Source organism: Neolamprologus multifasciatus, chromosome 10, assembly GCF_963576455.1.
Source record: "Neolamprologus multifasciatus chromosome 10, fNeoMul1.2, whole genome shotgun sequence".
Lineage (NCBI taxonomy): Eukaryota > Metazoa > Chordata > Actinopteri > Cichliformes > Cichlidae > Neolamprologus > Neolamprologus multifasciatus.
In genome coordinates this window covers 11625546-11646458 of record NC_140448.1, presented here as the reverse complement: position 1 = coordinate 11646458, position 20913 = coordinate 11625546, and the positions used below count along the sequence as shown (strand labels likewise).

The following is a 20913-nucleotide window of genomic DNA, read 5'->3' as shown; positions in this document are numbered from 1 at the left end:
TGGCTATTAAAGTGAGCAGGCTTTTTTTTTGCGGATTGGAAGTCTTAGCCTGTACTAAGCTGCTCTGGAAGGACTTTGAAAAACATCCTTTTGAGGGGATGGCTGTGACATATGTTCATTCAGACACTGGTCAGCAGTTCTGACTCTGTGACACCCAGCATTCTCAAAACTCTCAAACAGATTAGACATTAGTGTCTGATCCTCTGCTAGCCACTTCAGCTTGGCACTGGACACTGTTTAATGCTCTGATTACGAGATAATGGCACAAAAGGGGCTTAAAAAACATGCACACTTTACAAAAACACATCAGGACACTGGATACTGTGAAAGGTGAACAATAATGCTTTTGTTTCATCGGTCTTACAGTACTGGGTCTACACTATCAACCCTATTCAAACCAAACCATAAATATAACTTGTGCCTGACAGTGGGCCTCATCTGGCCTCTACAGAAGGAGCCTACCACAGTGTAAGACCCAGCCCTCTAAATCCATCCCCCATTCCTGTTTTTTTCTTTGTGAGGCCCCCTGATGCCGTCATACTGCCACTCTCTACCCTCAGATCTCTTTCCCCTACAGAGGTCATGAAGAGGTCTCTTTCCCCTACAAAGGCAAGAAAACAACAAAAACTCAGAAAGCAGAAATGCAAGTTTTAAACGAAGTAAGCAGGGACGGAAAAAGTGACAGGGATCATGTAACGATGGCAGCAGGGAGGCGCACAGGAGGCTATCATTATCATAACTGGACCCCCATGTCAAAGCACCAGTAGGAGATGGGACAGTCAGGTCCCATCTGGTGCCCAAAATCTGCCCAGGACTCCAGACAGACAGATACACAGACAGACAGTCTGCCAAGACAGTCTGCTGCAGAACTAGCACAACCCAAGTGATGATGAGGAAGAGAACACTACTAAGTGAACAGTCTCATTTACAAAAATACACGATGGAACACTGAGTCAATCAGAAGAGGACAGCAGTCTAGACACAAATAAACAAACACCTCAGCTGTGGTGTTTCTCTTATAATTTTTTCACTCATTATTTTTTGTCAGCCAAGAACGGGCTGTGCGATCACCATTGTATCTTTCCATCTTCAGCCCCCCAGGCCCCTCCTCCTCCTTTATAAAGAGACATGGATCTGGCTGTAATCCTGCCTCCAATGGTGTAAGCACAAAATTAATTCTCTCTAATCCAAAAGGAGTTAATCCCTATGCCTATGGCAAGAGGGCTGGTGGTAAGGATGCAGGCCCAGGCTGATGGCTGACTCCTGGATGCTATATGCTCTAAGACATCATCTCTCCCTCCTCCTCTCGAAACACCTCCCTTAGCCTTGAGCTGTGGACTCAAAGCCTCTTAATTCTCATTAGCACAGCTAATGGAGATTCCCAGCATAGCTTGTTATGAGCTTTTGTTATGGGTTTGACATACAACCAGCTCCCTTTTTTAAAATCTACCTCTATCCCATTTCCCATCTCCTTACATCGCACACTTTTCTTCATGTAAAAACAAATGAATTGTATACTCACGATCCTCTCGGGTTTGGATATAGAGGACATTGCTGCGGACCCCATCGCCAGCTTGTGTGTAGGCCAGCACCTGAACACTGTAGTTAGTGAACTTCTCGAGCCCTCGCAGTTCCACCTGTTCACGTGTGGTGGTGATGTTTTGCATCTCTCCCCATTCTGAGGGAGAGAAAAACTCTTTTTAGAAGCTATAGGTGATGATATGAGTAACAACACACACCAACTCTGTCTCCTACAAAATATATTTATTTGCAGTTGCATTTATTTGGTAATGTAATACGTGGCCATTACTTTCTTTTTTCATGAATACAATTACCTTCCTTTTTCAACATTGTGTCTAAAGGAGGAGTAAATATTTTTTTAGGAAACAGAGTTGCACAGATATTGGACCTACAACACACAGACACTCATTGCTATACTGTGTGACTTTCTGATCACAAGTCTTATTAAAAATCTAAGAAACTATGACAGACTTAACAGAAACCTTTGGGGGTGAAAAATGAAACCAGTGCAGAAGTGCCAAAAACTCAAATACCTTAAGGCAACTTTCAAATTAAAATGACTAACTTAAGAGCTGAAAAAAAAAACCATGTTTGCAATATGCTACATAAAAATGATGTTGTAGCAAGTCATAAGAACTCTACAGAGGCATCTTTTTTATATAACTCAGTCAATTAAATGTGATTAGGACTTATGCTTTGTATTATTAGGTGCATGACGTTGATCGTGTCTGGGGTGTTGGTGCTTCTGGAGAAGTTATCTGGCAAATAATATAGCACGCTGTGCAACTAACTGTTAGTTTTCCAAGAGTTTTATTTGTATGTAGTAAATAGTAGGTATTTGTGCCTGTGTGATGCACCCCCGCTGCCTATGGATGGGTGCATCACCCTCTCATCTAAATGTGGTCACTTCTGTGAAATCAAAGGCTACCCCTTAAGCTAAAGTTGAGCCATATCTCCATCTTGGACATACAGTCTATTTGACAAACAGACAAATTCAAAAACACACAGGACCAGGAAGTGCTTTATGAGAAAGGTGTGGATACACATTAACACATTCTGACTCACAGCACTGACAGAAAGGTAGGTGAGTGGGAGGGCGGGTTGGTGAATCTTAGAATGAGATAGGTGATAATTACTCTGCATTGGCCACTGGGCCTGGCCCCCACAGCACCCACCTCCGTCAGGGAAGAGGGACCAAAACACAACTCGGTAGCCTTTCAGCACACCGTGCAGCGTCAGCCGTGGAGGCTCTGCCCATGTAATCACTGCCTCATCTGATGTCACAGAGATTGCTCTCACGTTCTGCGGAGGCTCGCTGGGCACTGGGGAACATAGAGAGTGAGTGTTAGTGCTGCACTGTTAAACTATATTTGAGTAGTGTTTTAATGGCTTCTACTGAAATCTGGTCCGACGTAGCATGGCAGCCGGAGCAATGATAACTAATAATAACTCAATGCCACAAACCACAGGAAATCTCTGCTGAAATAAATCAGTCAAATAAGCTCAAATTAGTCCTGAATAGCTCCTTGTTCATTCCTAGCTTTTAGAGAGGAGAGGAGAAGTGGAGGGGGGTTGATGGAGAGGAGGAAGAGCACTGAGAGAGCAACATGAATAGTAAAAGAGCTACACCAAAGGGGTCAAAATGCAGATGAGCAGGGTGTGAGCTGAAATGTGGAGGATACAATCTAAAGGAAGACAATGTTCTTGTTTAAGCTAATTGAAGCTGTAGAGGCAGCTTCTGACTACCTGCGTGGCCAATTTTCATCATCCAAGTGCCCGTCATTATTCTCCTCTCAGACAGGAAGGGTCCAAAAAAGTATAAGAAATAAAAACACGGATAATAGACAGAGGACCAGTGAGGAGGATGACAAGGAAACCCATGGGAAGAAAGCGAAGATAAAGAAGGCAGACCAGGGAAAAGGGAGGTAGAGTGGGCAGACATTTAAAGAGTAATGGGGTTCCTTGTTCCTCTCTCGCTCTCTACCAGCCTAATGAAGGTGCTAATTAAAGTGGAAAGAATAATGGGGGATGTGCTGCAAATTTATTTCTAACATTTTGTTTGAGCATGCATTTCTACATGCATGTTATGTTCATTCATGCGTGTTTCATCCTGTTATTGCATTTGACTATTATTTTCATGTTTTCCTTTTGGATCTTTAAATTTCTTTCTTCCAGTCCCTCCTCTTTTCCTCCCATACTCTCCTAAATTGTATCTCACAGTCTTCTCCTCGTTTTCTTCGTCTTGCTGTCCACTTACCATCTTCCAGAGTGGTAGCATTGATCTCAGTACTGGATGGGCCAGTCCCAGCTCTGTTGAAGGCCTGGACCACCACCCCATACTGGGCAAACTTCTTTAGGTTGTCTAAGGTGTACACTTCACTGTCCCCCGTAGCTTTCATCTCCACAATACTATACTGGCCATTGCTACCTGGACCGTTCTCTCTGTATCCAATCTGGTAGCCGCGGATCACGCCGTTTTGCAGCTCCTTTTTTGGAGCCTGAAAGTATTGGAGAAAAAAAGTTTTACTATGAAATTTGACAGCAATTTGTAAATAAAAAAGAAATTAAATGAGATAAATTCTAAATTTTAGTTCTTTTTTGCATTTCTGTAACCAACAATTTCACAGGTGTCTCTTAACATTTTGGATTTGTTTGTGAGATCACTGAAACCTTGTTGTTTTAAATCATGGAGCATATCTTTATATCCCATCATTGTTTGCTTTCTAGTTATTTCCACTGATACTAGGCTTAATACTTAAATGAAGTCGTAAGCAACAGTGATTTTACCCTCCATGTGACTCGTATGCTCTGAGATGTCATTGGTTGCAGGATTACATCCATCGGAGGCCCGTCAGGTGCTGTTGATGGAAGATATCAGATAGTGATGACTCTACTCCATACAGAGACAGCAAAAACAAATACTAGATAGGCAAAAAGACGTGATATTTAGAGAAAAACAATCCCTTACGTGCTTCTTCGGTACTGATTGTGAGCTCTTTGCTGGGAAGACTGCGGCCAATCTTGTTGTAGGAGTACATGCGGATACTATAAACGCATGCCGGGTGCAGCTCTACAATGTTGGCCTGATTGTTGGTGGGTGAGATGTTCCTAGTTGTGTACATGTGATCCCATGTGTCTGTTGAATATGAGCAGAGGTTTATTTTTTCAGTTTTTAATTATTGAAATAACTTTTACATTAGGGATTAGGCTTGTTGTTTTTAATAACCCACCTGACTTGTTTTTGTACTCAATGTCATAGCTGGTGATGATGCTGTTGCCATCAAACCTTTGGATCCAGCGCAAGTTCATGCTTCTGTCCTTCACCTCCCGTACTTCGAGCTCGGGAGGATCGGGTGGCTCTGTGTGAGGGTGGAAAAAAAAGAATTTTCCTTTGTTTTTACCACCATCAGTATCTCGTTAAATAACCGTTCCTCATTAGGTTGTTTACATACTTTTCCCCCCCCCCCCCTTAATTCTTTATTTAAATAAAAGAAGTAGGGATTTGCAGTTGTTTGTAGAAATACCTTGTACAGTGAGTTGGATGAGCCCTCTGCCCTCTCCATAGGAGTTGATGGCATGGCAGGAGAAGAAGACAGAATCTCCTCGCTCGGCTGGGTTAAGCTGCGAGCATCAGCACAAACAGGGAAAGATGACGTGTGAAATTTAGGAATATAATATCCTAAAAATATTCCCATAATAACTTCCTTTAATAGGACTTTTTTTAAAGAAAATATTTCTAGAACTCTTTTGCAAAAACATCCCAAAATAAATATAAAATCTGAAAACATGCACCTCTAAAGCTTACTAAACTCTGCAATAGCCTATAGTAGAAGTAGATTTTTTTTTTCAGCATAGTTCGGTGTAATGGCATTAAGCTACACTAAAGGCCTGAAGAGTATAAGTATATATTATCTGACCTTTAGGGTGGAGATGACTTCATCCCCCTTTTTGTTGATGCTGATGGAGTAACGGGGATTTCTCTCTGCGTCAATGACTGTGTCCCCTCTCTCCCAGCGGATAATAATGGGCTGCTCGCCCCGTGCTGTGCAGTTCAGCTCCTTGATCTGGCCCTTCCTCGCCATGGTAGTGTTTGGGTGGCTGGTGATCATGGCAGGGACTGAGCAAATTCATAGACAAGTGTCAGCATGATGAATCGTTTTGTATGGAATAATGACATGAGGGAAAACGGGCGTGTAGTATTGGAAACTGAGCAAGGATATATTACACATGTATAGACATCTCTTTTTTTTCCATTTTATTCCCCATTTTCATTTCATGCTTCAAGCCCCACTGGCCTCTAACACCACCTCCTTCCTCTTTTTATTCTTTTCGGTCTCTACTTTCGCTTCTCTTCCTCCTCTGTTACTTAGACGTAGATTATTGATTGAAGAGGTTCCTGTGGTTTTGCTTTCATCACTAATTCATCAACCCTTTTCCCTACCAAACATTCTGTAGCACACAGGCTGACAGCCAGAGAACATCAGTCAATAGGAAAGGCACCCCCAGTGAAGGATGTGCAGGACACAGACTAGGTTAGGCTATGTTAAGCACAGGCCGCACTAGCCTGGGGCAAAAGTGCATCTTAGAAGAGCTGATCCCTGTCCAAAAAGCTGAGACTTATCTCGGCGCAATCCAGGAGATGTGGGTTTGAAAAGAAGTGGGTTCATGCCAAAAAGCAGAGGATTGACACTTACTCTTGACAGTAAGGATCATGCTTTTACTGATGTCTGAGCCCACTCCGTTGGAGGCCTGACAGAGGTAGTACCCCCGGTCGTCTTCAAGAACATGTCGGATCAGCAGAGAACCGTTTGACATGATCTGGATACGGCCAGTTAGTGGGACAGGATGGTACTGCTGAGGGTTTCCTACACCTGCAGGACACAACACAAAGCATGTATGGAAGCATGACACTTTCTTGTTCGTGTGTAGCTTTTACTGCAATGCCATGAGGATAATGTGCAGATTTTACCTTTGGCATGTTTCCACATGACTTTTGGAGGGGGGTAACCTTCCACGGAGCAGTTAAGTACTCCAGCTTTTCCATAGATACAGTCTTGATTGTTGGGCTGCACCACAAAACGCGGCGGCACTGAGAAACAGAAATCCTGATTTTATATAAATGGAAAAACTTGGTAAAAGTTACAAAAAGTAAGTGATCACAAAACAGTTCCACGGTTACTTTACACATTACACGTCACCCCTCACCAGTAACAATCAACTGTCTTTCCCAGCTGACAGTTGCAGCAGCATTGCTGGCGATGCAGGTGTAGTTTCCATTGTGCTTCAGTGTCACATTGGAAATTTGCAGGGAGCTCATGAACTCTTTGGTCTCTATTGCAACACCAGAGGCAGAGCCTGGCACGATGAGCTGGCCGTCTTTGTGCCAGGTGATGCGTATGGGCATGTCCCCAGATGACACCACACAGGCGATGTACATGAGCTTCCCCACTGAGGTAGAGGGGATATCGAAGGGCTGGATGAGCGGTGGCACTAGAGGAGAGAGATAGGAAATCAGTGGAATAAGGGCAGTGATAGATGTTGAAGAGTGGCAATGTGGCCATCTGGAGCAATGCTAAGAGTCTGAGAGAGAGAGGGAGAAGGTCATTGGCCAGTAGGCCCCTCTTCAGCATCCCCCCCCCCCCCCCCACCACCACCACCCCACATCTCCCGCAGCCCATAATAGCTGCTCTGGTTACAGTCCAATTGGCAGGGGGAAGTCATTCCGTTGCCATGGTAATGGAGGTAGAGGTGGGGGTACTACAGCTGAGACATCTGGGGGATTTAATCTAGGCTTCATTATTATTCATCTAATTAAATCAGAGACACACTCACACACAGGCACATGTACACACCCTCAAACACCTCTGCAGCTGCCCTGCTTACTGCCATCGTTATCCCGCTCACAGACTAAATGAAATACGCACAACAAACATAAATCTACCCCCAAAACACCATTCATCTGCATTCAACAGCATTACTAAAGTTGCACTTGACAGCTTTGTACACTGGTGTCCCCCAAGTAGCAGTGACTAGCTGCTCTTCATCAAGAAATTTTACTTGCATCGCTTTTTTTTTTCATCTTTTTTTAAGCTAAAGGAAGCACTTTGAAAACAAAAGTAGTATTAGTATCAGTGATTGATTTCTTAAGATTTTTTTTCACTACTGTTTTAAGTGAATTTGAATTTTGGGTATGCATGGAGCATTACCTCTAGTTGAAATAGATTTGGGAAAAGCGTGAAGATGCAATATCTCCCTGTCAACTGATGTGTCACTTTATCTCTACTGCAGCCTAATTCTATAAATTGGGTTCATAAAATAGGTATAAATTTAGCAAAAACACTGCCCAGTGCATCCGTACTCCTCTTCAGCTTTACCTTTGACAGTGACGTGGACAGTCTGGTTGATTGACACCTGGGGCTGGATCAAAACGCTACACAAGTAGGTCCCCTCGTCTGCGCCCTTCTGCACGTCTGTGAGCCTCAGTGTGCCGTTCTCAAACACCACTTGACGATGATTATCAGGCAGCTGCATGCCGTCCTTCAGCCACTTAATGGAGTAATACGGGTACCCAATCACACGACACGTTATATAGGTATTTCTGCCCGCCACTGCGGTGATGTCTCGCATGGGTCTAATTCGAGGTGGACCTGGAGACACGGGGAAGAGAGGGAGGGGATGGAGGGAGGAGACAGAGAGAAACACAGAGGTTGGAGAAAGGGGGAGATGAGGTGAGGGAGGTCATGGCAGAATATAGAGGGCAGCCACGGAGACAGGAAGGGAAGAGATAAAGGTTGAGGGATAGAGTGATTGGGGCCAGTTGACAGGTGGAAAGGGAGGTTAGTTGTGCCCCCTTTACTAAAATCTGATAGAGGATATTTGTTGATTTTAGCCTAATCACATATTCACTCAGTGTATTGTGTGTATAGATAGATAGATAGATAGATAGATAGATAGATAGATAGATAGATAGATAGATAGATAGATAGATAGATAGATAGATAGATAGATAGATAGATAGATAGATAGATAGATAGATAGATGTGTGCAATGCCTCTCACTAGCTCCTGTATGTTTGTATAGATTCAGGTGTAGAGTGCATTTATATTGAAAAGCAGACAGGCACCTCTTACGTTTATGCGCGCTTGGTACTCGGCGCTACCGGCCGAGTTGCGTGCGACGCAACGATACACTCCTCCGTCTGGAATAAGTGGACTGCTGACGTTGACGTGCGATACAGTCAGGCCATCCGACAGGGTGTACTGGCTGGTCTTGTAGGTTGAATCTCTAACCACAGGTTCATCGTCCAGTGTCCATGTGATAGAAGGGGGTGGGGCTCCTTTGGCCGCACACATAAGGGAGAAAGGCTCGCCGGGGTTTACCACCCGCTCGCTGAAGGAAGACACAATACGAGGAGTACCATCTGAGAGGACAGGGGGAGAGAGGAAACAGAAGGACATAAATAGAAAGTGAGAAGTTCTGACAGAAAAGCAGAATACTTGAGAAGTTGCAAAGCCCACAGCAAACATATTAGCTTTGAACACAAAGACTATGGCGCCTAATACCTGCACTTATTTAAGTCACTGACCACGTACCCTCTAGCAGAATAATAGAGAAGTCCTGAGCAGTGTGGCCCTTTCGGGAAGCAAAGCACTGGTAGGCCCCAGAGTGAAGCTTCTGTGCTGCAGTGATCTGCAGGGTGTCATTGTGTTGTCCTTGGATGGAGATGTGCTCGTCTGGGACAATTGGCTCTGTGTTCCTGTACCAGGTGATGGTGTATTCTGGAGAGCCTTCCACAGTGCAGGTGAAGAACAGTGTGCTGCTGATGCCCGTTTTCAGATTCTTAGGGGACAAGGTCACTCGTAGTGGATCTGAGAGAAGACCACAGGAGTTCATAAAACAAAAATGTGGATCACTTTAATAGTATATCTGCTATAATAATCAAAAGGCATCAATGTGATTTGTAGCCTTCTAACTTACCTTTTTTATTTACTAATTATATTATCTTACTTCAAAAGGTGTTTTTTGTGTCTTTTGCCTTTCCTGCCTCACTCTAAAATCATTAAACTGGATTCAAAACATGACACATGGTGCTTACAGTAGGCGTTTTCATTCACAGAGATGAGGAGAAAGAGAGCGAGTACAATCAGCAGTGGTGACTCAATCAGTTGGACGCACTCATTAAAAAAGCAGCTGGAGATATCGCTTCACATCTCTGTCCACTTGTGTGTGTGAGTGTGCCTGTGTGTCAGCGAGAACGCGTGTCTACATGTGTGTATGTGTGTGTGTGTGTACGCAAATGTCAGTGAGCAATAAGGCAGCTGGTGGTATATGCTGGGGGGCATCACTGTGCCTCCCAACCCCCCCTACTCACCCTGTCAGAGTCACAGACTGTGCTGCCATGATGTGCCCACTGGCAAAGCCTACCGCCTCTCTGTTCTCTCGCTCTATCTCGCCTAACTCCCTTTGTTTCTTTGTATACTTTACACACTTTATCTCAGCCTTTCTTATTATCTCGTTATTACATTGTAGATAATGTCATTCCAGCACTGTCTGGGTGTCCGACCGCCCCCCGCGTGACCCCTCGTCTTTATCTCTGTCTTCCTCACTCTTCTTCTTTTCTGATGGTAAATGGTGCTGGCAGCTGTGATATGGAATCAGCCTGAGCGAATTACCGCCCTGTCTCTCCTTTTGAGGTCTGATATGATGGGACATCCTACAGCTCACACATATGTTTGTAACAGACACACTTTAGCTTGGACTTACATGTGCGCCCTAAACCAAACACTTAAAGGTGCTTACAACTATGTCTGTCTGCAAGGCTGATTCACTGACAAGACAATGAGCCAGTCTGCCAGATATTTTGCAAATGTGTGTGAGCGTGTGTGCGTATCTGTGTGTAATGAGCCTCACACACCTATCACGTGAAGCTGTCCAGACACTTCCTTTGAGCCAAAACTGTTGGTGACCTCGCATGCATAGCTGCCGCTGTCTTCTTGCCTCAGGTCACTGATGGTCAGCCCTGTCAATCGCCGCGTCCAGCGGGCATCTGAGGGTAGTGGGCGACCATCTTTCAGCCAGCGCACAGTAGGGCTTGGGTATCCTCCCGCTATGCAGGGGAGCTCAATGCTATGGCCTGCGTAGACCTCCCCTGCTTGGAAACTGTCCAGGATGGTGGGTGCAGACTCGTTGGGGTCTGGAATGCAGACATGGTGTTACATTTTTGTCAAGACAAAGAGAAAAAGGTAAGTTCACACACCAGTTACTCACCCATTACAGAGAGCCTGGCTCCATTGCTTTGCCGTGTCTCGCCACTGTATTTATGCTTGGTGATGCACCGGTATGTAGAGAGAGCATCCTCTTTTTGAACATCGGAGATGTAAAGAGCCCCAAAGGAGGTCAGCGAGAACCTGTTACCTGAGGAAGACACATTAAGAAAAGATCAACATTAATCTTCTCCAAGGAGAAGTGACAACAGGTAAAACATCACTCTGAAGACCTCGTGTGTAAAAAACTTTTCACTCCCTCCTGTTCCCACACTTTTGTGATGATCACTCTTGTTCAAATACATAGTGCATACTGCAAAACCATATTGTTCTTAGAACAAACAGCTGCCTGAACAGTTGGCACTACCTGCCTAATAATGCTGCTTCCCAAAGCCTGGCACTCTTTCAAGACCTGGAGGACACCCAGCGGTCACTTACACCACCCACAGACAGAGGAGAGACAGATTTACTGTCTCCCTCCACACACAGCTTATAACTCTTGCACATCACACTAACTACCATCACAAAACTCTTTAAATGTTCTTCCTTTTATGCATGATAAGAAACCAGGAAGGCCAAAGATCAAGTGTGCCTCTGTGTCTTCTCTTTCTTAGCATTTGTTTTATGCTACTCAAAGAACAGTTATGTCAGCATTACAAAGTCTTCAAGCTGTGTATAGCGAAGGCAGACATCAGTTTGCAATGACTCCCTTTACCAAGATATTCTTGCGTAATTTATACAGCACATTGTTTCTTTGCATAAAGGTAAGCTATCTTACATTTCCTGATAAAGTCCACAAACCTCACATTAACGAAGCTGTACTATGTCCTCATAGCACAAATAATCTCATAGTTTACCTTAAGTGTGACGGTCATTACAATAAGATTTCTTTAGGTTTGTAAGCATTAATTATCAATTGTGCCTTTTAGCATCCAACCACGGGGCAACAACTGGACTGGCTGCTTTCACATTCATCAGCATCAATATTTAAACTACAGAGTCTGTGTTTATCAGGGTCTTTCAGAGGGTTGAGCAGGTATACGGAAGGTAGCAGTTATGCGCTGTGAATGTGTTTGCATCGAATATACTGTATGACCCGGGAGGAGGCACAGGCTGCAATTTCACAGCAGCCTTTGTTTGCCCCCTTAGAATGAAGCCTTACAGGATAATGAGCACTTTAAGACTGCTACTCCCACAACACCGACGACTAGCCTGTCACAACACTCTGACATAGGCAGGGAGAGAGAAACAGAGAGAGAGAGAGAGTCAGCAGGATCTGTCAAAGCCATTTTTTCTGTCCCTGTCTGCAGCAGTGAACTGAATTCATCCCATCTGCAGCCTCTTAAACAACACTTATTACACAATACACATCACATTAGTCCTCTCACTATCCAGCCATCACAACTGAGTGGTTTGTTCATAGAATCAGTCTATCGTTGGTTGACTCACTTCATGTCTTTGTGTGAACCCTCATCAGTCATCGGTCTCACCCTTTTCCTCTTGCTCTCTCGCTTTCTCGCTGTTTTCTTTTTTTTTTTGTTGCTCTGAGTTTCTAAGCAGAGTGGCAGACAGAGTAAAATATTAATTACTAAATCCGAAATCACTGTGCTCCCTCAGCTTTTATTCATGCTGACTTGACTAGACAATGAGAAACAGAACTGTACATCTTTCTCTCTCACACTCACACACACACACACACACACACACACACACACACACACACACTGTACAGGCATTCTGAATATAAAAACAGTACAGTAGTTTCTGTTGCAGATTTATTTTTCGTTGTACCTCCTTCATGTTGCACAGACCCTTACAGAGCTTGAAGATGATGGATTGGATTTGTCAAACTCGAAGCTATATTTTGTCTTTAGTTTCAACTCGTCCATGTATACTAAGCATAAAGGAAGTCAGAGCCATGCACATGTATGTATGTACTTAATCTGGAAGAAAGATGCAAAAACACAAGTGCAGGAGATAAAACTTAAGTTGGAAAACTGTTAACTTTTGAGATAAACCGCAAAATAAAGATTCTAAAGTCAGATTTAGACTATTCTGGGAAATCTACGTCCTAACCTCCGACATCACCACAAACCCCTTTCTAACCTTTGCACGCCATTCAAGCCTTTTCGGGCTGCGTCGAACCAACGTGTATTTACATTTCTCTGGAAGTGCATCTCAGGTTATGTGGAAGGTTACAGCATAGTGTTTTGTAGGAGCTTCTGGTTTTGTTGTAAGTTACTGTGTAGATTTCCTGCTAAAGCATAATCCAGGGATAACCCAGCACTTACACAGCTCAAGATTTGCATTTTGAAATGTTTTATTACCTTAGCATTAGATTTTAAAACACTGATCAACAAAAAAGGCAATGTGACTGCTTAGTAAGACTACAAACAATATATAAATACCAACCTGTTTAACATCTAACCCAACCGGCTGTAAAATTTTAAAAAAAGAAACAGAGCGAGGCACTTACAGATCCTCAGAAATGCTCTGAAAGAACCATTTAAAAGGTTATATAATTTTGTATCATGTATAAATGATTCTTTAAAGAGTCCTTTCACCCGAGAAGAAGCGCTTTGAAAGAAGCTGCATGGCCTAGAGGATTGTGACATTGTTAGATCCTGTATGAGTTTGGTCACTCTCAATGAGATGCATTCACAGGCAAAAACAGGGTGATGCCCAGATGCAGATGAGGTCCAGAGGGGAACTATTTTTATCTCCTTCTGCAGCTACAAGTACGGGAAATGGATTTTTATTTCTGACAGAAAAAAACTGTATATAGTGTGGATAATTTAACAGTTTAATCAGGAGTGTACATTTTTTAGTTTTGTTGAAATTTTTAAAATAAACTAAATTGGATTTGCACTTTTTCCCCTTTTTTATGTAAATGTTGGCACATAGAGATAAACTAAGGTTAAGTCTGCTATTCTAAGTCTATAAGAGAGCCCAGTTACTCATGAGCAAGGCACTGCAAAAGCCACCTGCTTTACTCAATCACTTAATGGTGTTTCACCAGGCTTTGTAGCGGTGTATACTCTAGCTGTATGCTCTGCAATGTTAAACGGGGCATTAATAAAGTTAAAGTTCCTACCAAGCCTGTGATAAAGGTGTGCTTTCACTTTATTTTTTAAACCAACAAAATGCCGGCAGCCTCACAGTCACACAGACCAGAGCAGTTGCTCTGACAAATTCCAAAGAGAAGGAAGGAAAGGGGAATTAATAGAAGTGTAAATGTGTGAGAGAATAGGAAAAAATAAAAGCAAGAAATAGTCTATAAATAGGATGTATACTGTAGCTCATGTGAGTCCAGCAGTGTGTATGTGTGCGCACCATGTGTGCGAGTTAGTAGCAGCCTCATTTTCTCACATGCAAATGAAGGCGTCGGCGCAAAGATAACGAGGCCCATATTTCCACCTCCTCAGTGGGGCCATTATTTATTGATGTTCTGCATCTTTCCCCCTCCCTCCCACTCTCACGCTTTCTTCATCCTCTCCCTGTTGCTAGGGTCTTCTCACTGGCATCCTGTTACGATTTTGGTGTACTTTCAGCAATTATTAAAGCACAGCGTGTTTACAATCATCAAGGACCAAATGTTGATACCCTAGGTGTTGTGTGAATGCAAAAATCGCAACGGCAAACTGGCTGTTGAAGTCGCTTAAATCAATAAAGAAAAGTAGGATCAGTTTGAAGTGGCTAAATATAGCTTTTCACATGCAAGTAGCTTTGTATCCAATCACAAATACTTTACAAAAACATACAACACAATGCACCGTGTTATAGCTTCCCAATTTCCTAAGCCTCAGTTGGAGGTTTGCTGGTTTCAGAGATCATTTAATCCAGTTCTGCACCTCAAAATCATGAAAATAACTAACAATTTGTCACCTCCTTTAACGAACTAATAAAATATTTGGAACTTCATTCATGAACAGTTTATTCAGCACTATTCCCAACAGGGAATCCGACCTACATGTTTAGAGGTGCAAATTTCCACAATATCCTATATTAGACCAGTCAGTCTACTTAAAGGCACCTAAGCAAGAATTTTGTTATGATACTAACCTGCTCAGATTTTCCAGTGTACATGACAAGAAGACAAATAAACAAAACAAAACATGGGACTTCCAATATGGACCCCATATCTAATGAGTTTGGAAAAGGCTAATGAGCTATCGAACTCTGATTCCTGTTTTCCTCCTGGTGGATCACTACAATCCCCTGGATTCTTCATCTTACTCAACCCTGCTGATGGTCAAAGGCAGTAGATGCTTGTTTCTAAGGGCTTCCCCAGTTAAATGAAGGTTACTGCGCATTATGACGAGTGTAAGGTAGCACACGAAGAAGGTCAAAGGTTTTAGATTCCTTCAAACAATCACAACATTACAGTCCCTCTCTCTACACAGAGGCTTTCAAACAAAATTGGGACTGTCGTTTCTCTGCACATTTCACGTGTCACAACACTGATATTTAATATTTACCTGAGGCTTTTAATGTAAATTGATTCATTGTAACAAACTGTTGTAAAAATGCAGGAAAAATTGTGACTGAATGTATAATTTGTTTTAAATACTGTACAATACTTTTTAAAATCAGAAGCATTAAACTATTAAACATTTTAATAATTTAATAATTGACCACAAAGTGTTGACAGTTTGTTATTCCGAAAGAATATCAGGAAGTCGGGGGATTGATTGATTAAATAAATAAGGACAGAAACTACGCCTGAGACTTGAGCTCTGGTACTTTTACATCTCAAAAAAGTGAGTAAACCTAAGATGTAAAAATACATAAAAATAAATAAATAAAAAATTTATTTTTTGAATAGTTAATTAAAGCTGAACTGAAAAAAACTAGTAAATCCACTCTGGATGCTACCTGAAACTAATCTAACTAAAAATAATTAGAATATATAAAACTATAAATAATAAACCTGACATTGGGTTTATTTTGTAGCATAAACGATACAGATGCCATTTTTAACACTTTGTTAAAGACGGCATCTGCACTATTGAGCAGAATAAAGTGTAAAGTACAGAAAACCCAGAATGTAAAATGTCCCCATATGAAAACGTGGGTCTCAGGAGGCACAGGGGTGAGGACATGCAGTTATATGTCAATGTAAGAAACTGTTAGTGTAGAATACAGTAGGGACATTGTAAAATAACAGCTTACTGCTAGTTAATATTCCTGTCAGTATCTATTAAGTATATGTATAGTACAGTATGCCACATTTAGCAGTGTATCTTTTACAGTTAAAACATAATTCTTCACAATGGCTTGGAGGTTTTAAGTTATGACACTAAAATCCAGGTTTTTCAAAGTATTTAATTACAGTGTAAAGAAATTAACCTTGATAATATTTTGATTGGAGATGGTAACAGAAGGGTTTGAGCTCCAGACCCACAAAAATGCATCTGCACCTGAGTGTCAAAGCGTTATTAGTCTTTTCTAATTGAAATAGATTTTATATCCTTTAACCTCCTAGGACCTGGCGCCCACATATGTGGACATCACATTTTGGGTTGTCTAGACCAAAATACTAAATTTTGCTCTACAAGGGCCTGATATCCACTTACAAGGACATTGTACTGCCTCTGTTTTATCGAAATTTAAAACAAATATCCTCATATGTGGCTCTCATTTTTCTTAGAAACAAAAATCAGGTGAAAAAAAAAATAAAAATCTGGTGATTCCTTGTTTTTACATTCATCAGGGTCTAATATGCCCAAATATCAAAGAGAATTTAAAAATGCATGCCATGGAAGAGTTCGGGTTTTAGGGGGTTAAACACCAAAATGATTTTGAGCTGCTAAAAAAACAGCATTCTGAGTCTCACTTTAGAAAAACTGCATTCTCTATTTCTGCATTATACCTGTGCTCTTAACGGCAAGTTGCAGAGAAGATTTTGAAAGAAGGTGAGAAGACAGAGGAGGGGAGGAGGAGCAGATCAAAGACTTGTGACTGTCACAGAAAGAAGACAAAAGAAAAAAAAAGCACAACATATTCCGGAGATATTCTCTGCAGTGCTGGAATATGCTTGGTGCTCACAAATCCAGGCACACGAGGCCTGGATTTGTGTGTGTGTGCAAACACACACACACACAGGCACGTGCACACACAAAGAAACACCTACCGGGCTTAAAATAGGACAAAAACTATTAGCCTGCTGGCACAAAAAATAATAAACTACGTGTTAAAATTAGCACAGTGGATCCTGTGAATGGCAGTAGACCAGTTTTGCACTAGAGGAATGCTTTAAAGTGGAAGAGGGCCATCGATGAGTCATTGACTTGATTTTAATAACGAGAAAGAGAGGATAAGAAAAAGGGTAGAAGTAAAGGGCATGATGCTGGGTAAAGTAAGAAGGAGATAACAGCCCACGTCTGTATTCTCCACTCCTTTATGCAAAAAAGGGGGTGTTACATCTGTATTCAAAGCGGGAGCCCTCTCAACCCTCCCTCTGTTCTCTCCCTTTTCTATGCTGTGTACATTAAAAGCCCAAGTAGAAGCAGGTGTCAACCATTTAAATATATACACTGTCCTGGCTTTTATTCTGCTGCACACTTACTTAACATCTATGAATGGCACCCTCTTAACTCCTTTTAATTCATATTCAAAGCAGGTTTTATTGGCACAACTGAGGTGTAAAAACGAATTGTGCAACTGGAGCCACTGCATCTCCTTAATGCGAGAGACTTTGTTAACAACACACAGAGCATGAGTCAATGTGCGAGATAGGACTAAAGCCACACGAACAATATCTGTGTGTCAGCGTTCGATTCTCTCTTTCTCTCTCACTCGCTTCTTTGTCACTCGCTCATTTTCTGGAAAGGGGTCGAGATTGCAGGGCATTGAGGGAGCCGCGGTTCTGTCATGTTTTCATTAAAAAGCCACGCTTCACTGTCTAATCCTAACTGCTCTCCTCTTTCCTAACCAATTGTGACTGCTTACCTCATCTTTCAATCATGTTTTCCCTGCCCTGCCCCTTGCCGCTGCGTGATGTTGTACACCAACTCACCGTGAGGGTAACGAATGACATAAAGTTGGGGGGACAGAAGTGAGGAAGAGGCAAACATGGAGGCTAAGAAGAGGCAGGGAAACAGAGGGATGAGGTAGAAAAGAAAGCAGAGTCCAGTTTTCCACCATGATGGGACCACGTCTCTTCTGCTCCACTGACTGCTCTGTCCCAATTTGCCCTGTGTGACTTTAAACAGTAAACACTGGGGGAGGGGATGAAGTGTGTGTGTGTGTGTGTGTGTGGGTTTGTGGGGGGGTATTGAGAGACTGAATGGACCGTCGGGGACAGACATGAAACCAATTGTATGCAAAAGACATTGTTTGCATAGATATACCTCAACAGAACGCTGCAGAGGTGCCATGTTACCCCCCATAAAGCCGTCCCTAACCAGACAGGGCGACAATGCAGCGTAAAGCTAAATGGACCATCTCAGATAGAGAAAATTAAGCATCAGTGGAAGCATCAGAGGAAACGAGGGATGCAGGGGAAAGAGAGTGGGCGGATAGGAGAGAAATGGGGAGAGATGTAGAAATAGGACTCCATTATTCATGACGTGTGTTTCATGTGCTTGGTGACATCTGGGACAGCAGTGATAATGAGAGTCCCGGGAGACAGAAACCACACACACACACACACATGTATCCCAATGCATGGCATCGTAGAGACACGTGCCACTATTGTCCAAACACCTTCTCTTTACTGGATGTCCCATTAATTCCTATTGAACAGCTCATTTTCTGTGCACTAAAGCTTAAACACTGAAGTAACTTTGGTCTTCAAAAAAATGCACCTCAGTATAAAAGTAAACATCCGGCAATGAAAAGCTTTCCACTCCTCCACCTTGTTTTGATTTAGTTGCAGATAAGAGACGATGTTGGATTTATGGTGTGTGCCTGCCATCATATGTGTGTGTGTGTGTGTGTGAGACAGAGAGAGAGAGATGAGATGAGATGTAGTGTACTCCAGCTTAGCCCCATGGCCTGGGGCAGTGAGCTGCATTAGCAGCACTGAGTGAGCTGCCTGGTCCCTCCCTATTAGAGTGCTGGTGGCAGAGGAGTGTCACTGCCCAGTATGAGGGAGAGAGAGGGAGAGGGATAGGAGGTGGGGGGGGCATGACTGATATAACCAAAGTATCAAATATCCTGAGTTTCATCATCGTTACTGCAATTAAAGAATGGAGATCACCATCTGAGAGGTGGAAGTCACAGATTTAAAGAACCACTAACTTGGTTATTCTGTCAGTATAAAAGAATAAAAGATTCAGTTTTTAAAGTTTAGTTCTGAAACAGTGTAAGCAACCTTCTTTGTGACCTTCTTTGTGACTGTAATATGTAAAAATTATCTGTAGGTGAAACTGAACCGAAAAGAAAATGTCTAGCGTACAGTATAGCTACAGTTACATTACAGCATGTGCAAATGCTCAATGTGAATTCTATGATGCAATTTCTCCTTGAGTCTGCATCGAATGCTCAAGAGTCCAAAGGCTGTCAGTCTGAATTTGTAACCCTATGACAGAGTCCAGCTTCACAGTAACGCTACACAAGACAAATGTGTACACACAATAGAAGTACACTCACTCTTCTGCTGTCAGTCTTCATAGTTAGCATTTCAAATTAGCTCAAAAATAGCTAGAACAGCCTGTGACTGCATATATCTGCCAAGGTGTGAAGATATGAAATTTCTCCCCCCACACCGTGCATTGATTAGTCCCTGTGTCCAGAAAGATATACAGATCTGGACTACGCTGTGATGCTATATATAGAAATAATAAGGAATTTTCTTAAAATTTCCTGGATCCAGATGCAGACACAGGCACTAAATCACCTACTTGGACTCATAAACCTGATTATGGATAATGCTTCTTGTTCTTTGTTTTACACCACTAGTCTTCCTCTTCTTGCGACATACCTCTTAAATTCACAATGAGATGCAATGTTTTATGCTGCAGGGGAAATTCATACATTGAATATATATATATATATATATATATATATATATATATATATATATATATGTATATATATATATGTATGTATCTCTCTCTCTCTCTCTCTCTCTCTATATATATATATATATATATATATATATTCAATGTATGAATTTCCCCTGCAGCATAAAACATTGCATCTCATTGTCACTTTTTGCCGGATACCAACCCATTTACCAGCACAATGCTGAAAATTCATTGTGATGTCAGGCTGACTCTGGAAAATGAGGGCTGCTATTTGTTTCTTCCCCGTAGTATGTATATGCTCAGTTATTGACTGATGTCTTAACAGAGTTTCACTTTATAGTGATCAAACCACTCACCTACTGCAAAAATAATGAATTATTGAACATTTCCTATGTGCTAACAAATCTATAAGCAACAAGCCACCGCTTCCTCAGAGAGGCGTTTCTGTCACATTAAAACCTCAGAGGAGCTTTTCACTATGACCCACGCTACAATCAGTCGGGGTCTGTGATGTTGATCTAGCCTTTGTGCGTGTTTGGATAGCTAATAGTGAAGCAGATCAATAGGTCTGATTGAGAGGTCATGTAGGAACATGGCACTTTGATGACCACCGGGGATCCCATCCAGTCCCTCATCATGCCTCCTCATGAGACTGTGAATGATAAACCACATTCACAGAAACATGAGGAAAAGAACCTCTCACTCACACAGAGAGACTCACAAAAGTAGAAAATTGATACCAGAATTTTGAGTGTATGTAAACATATATTTTTACTACAATCCCACACATCAAATATGATAACATTTCAGGATAAAACAGTGGGGCAACACTGTAAAGCTAAAAGTTTTTGCATTGTAGAAAGCCAGGATTAGCAAACAAATCACTGCCTTTAATAATGAAAGCAACACAGAAATGAAGAAAGAAAGGGACACCAAACTTCTAGTCTCTGCTGTGAGTGGTTGTGAAAATAAGCATTTCCTTAAATACAATTTCTTAGTAGATCCTGCTGTAATCTCCTCACTCTAATCCTGCTTTCGCCTGCCTAAACAAAAGCGTGGAAGGAAGTAGGAAAAAAGGGGTAAAACCTCTTTCCTTCCAATCCTATTTCTTAACCCAATCCACGCCACATAAACCCTGCAACTCTTTTACTCTAAGC

The 20913-nt window shown here is 42.1% G+C and overlaps 1 protein-coding gene across 3 annotated transcripts in view; it reads right to left on the bottom strand.

Moving 5' to 3' along the window:
- Positions 1-20913, bottom strand: part of LOC146509667 (cell adhesion molecule DSCAML1-like) — a 53214-nt gene that overhangs the window by 11685 nt on the left and 20616 nt on the right. The window contains exons 1-17 of one of the 3 annotated variants that reach the window (XM_085174460.1): positions 12234-15592; positions 10789-10935; positions 10436-10714; positions 9114-9389; positions 8645-8941; positions 7896-8168; positions 6727-7011; positions 6491-6610; positions 6216-6392; positions 5439-5638; positions 5046-5142; positions 4752-4880; positions 4490-4657; positions 4309-4379; positions 3779-4019; positions 2658-2843; positions 1523-1678 (exon numbers count right to left, since the gene is read on the bottom strand). In XM_085174460.1, coding sequence (XP_085030586.1) covers positions 1523-1678; positions 2658-2843; positions 3779-4019; positions 4309-4379; positions 4490-4657; positions 4752-4880; positions 5046-5142; positions 5439-5638; positions 6216-6392; positions 6491-6610; positions 6727-7011; positions 7896-8168; positions 8645-8941; positions 9114-9389; positions 10436-10714; positions 10789-10792 — 2959 coding nt within the window. In that variant the 5' untranslated portion in view covers positions 10793-10935; positions 12234-15592. Of the gene's footprint in view, positions 1-1522; positions 1679-2657; positions 2844-3778; positions 4020-4308; positions 4380-4489; positions 4658-4751; positions 4881-5045; positions 5143-5438; positions 5639-6215; positions 6393-6490; positions 6611-6726; positions 7012-7895; positions 8169-8644; positions 8942-9113; positions 9390-10435; positions 10715-10788; positions 10936-12233; positions 15593-20913 lie in introns of those variants that run through there. The other 2 variants (XM_085174458.1, XM_085174459.1) reach the window with 2 other exon arrangements.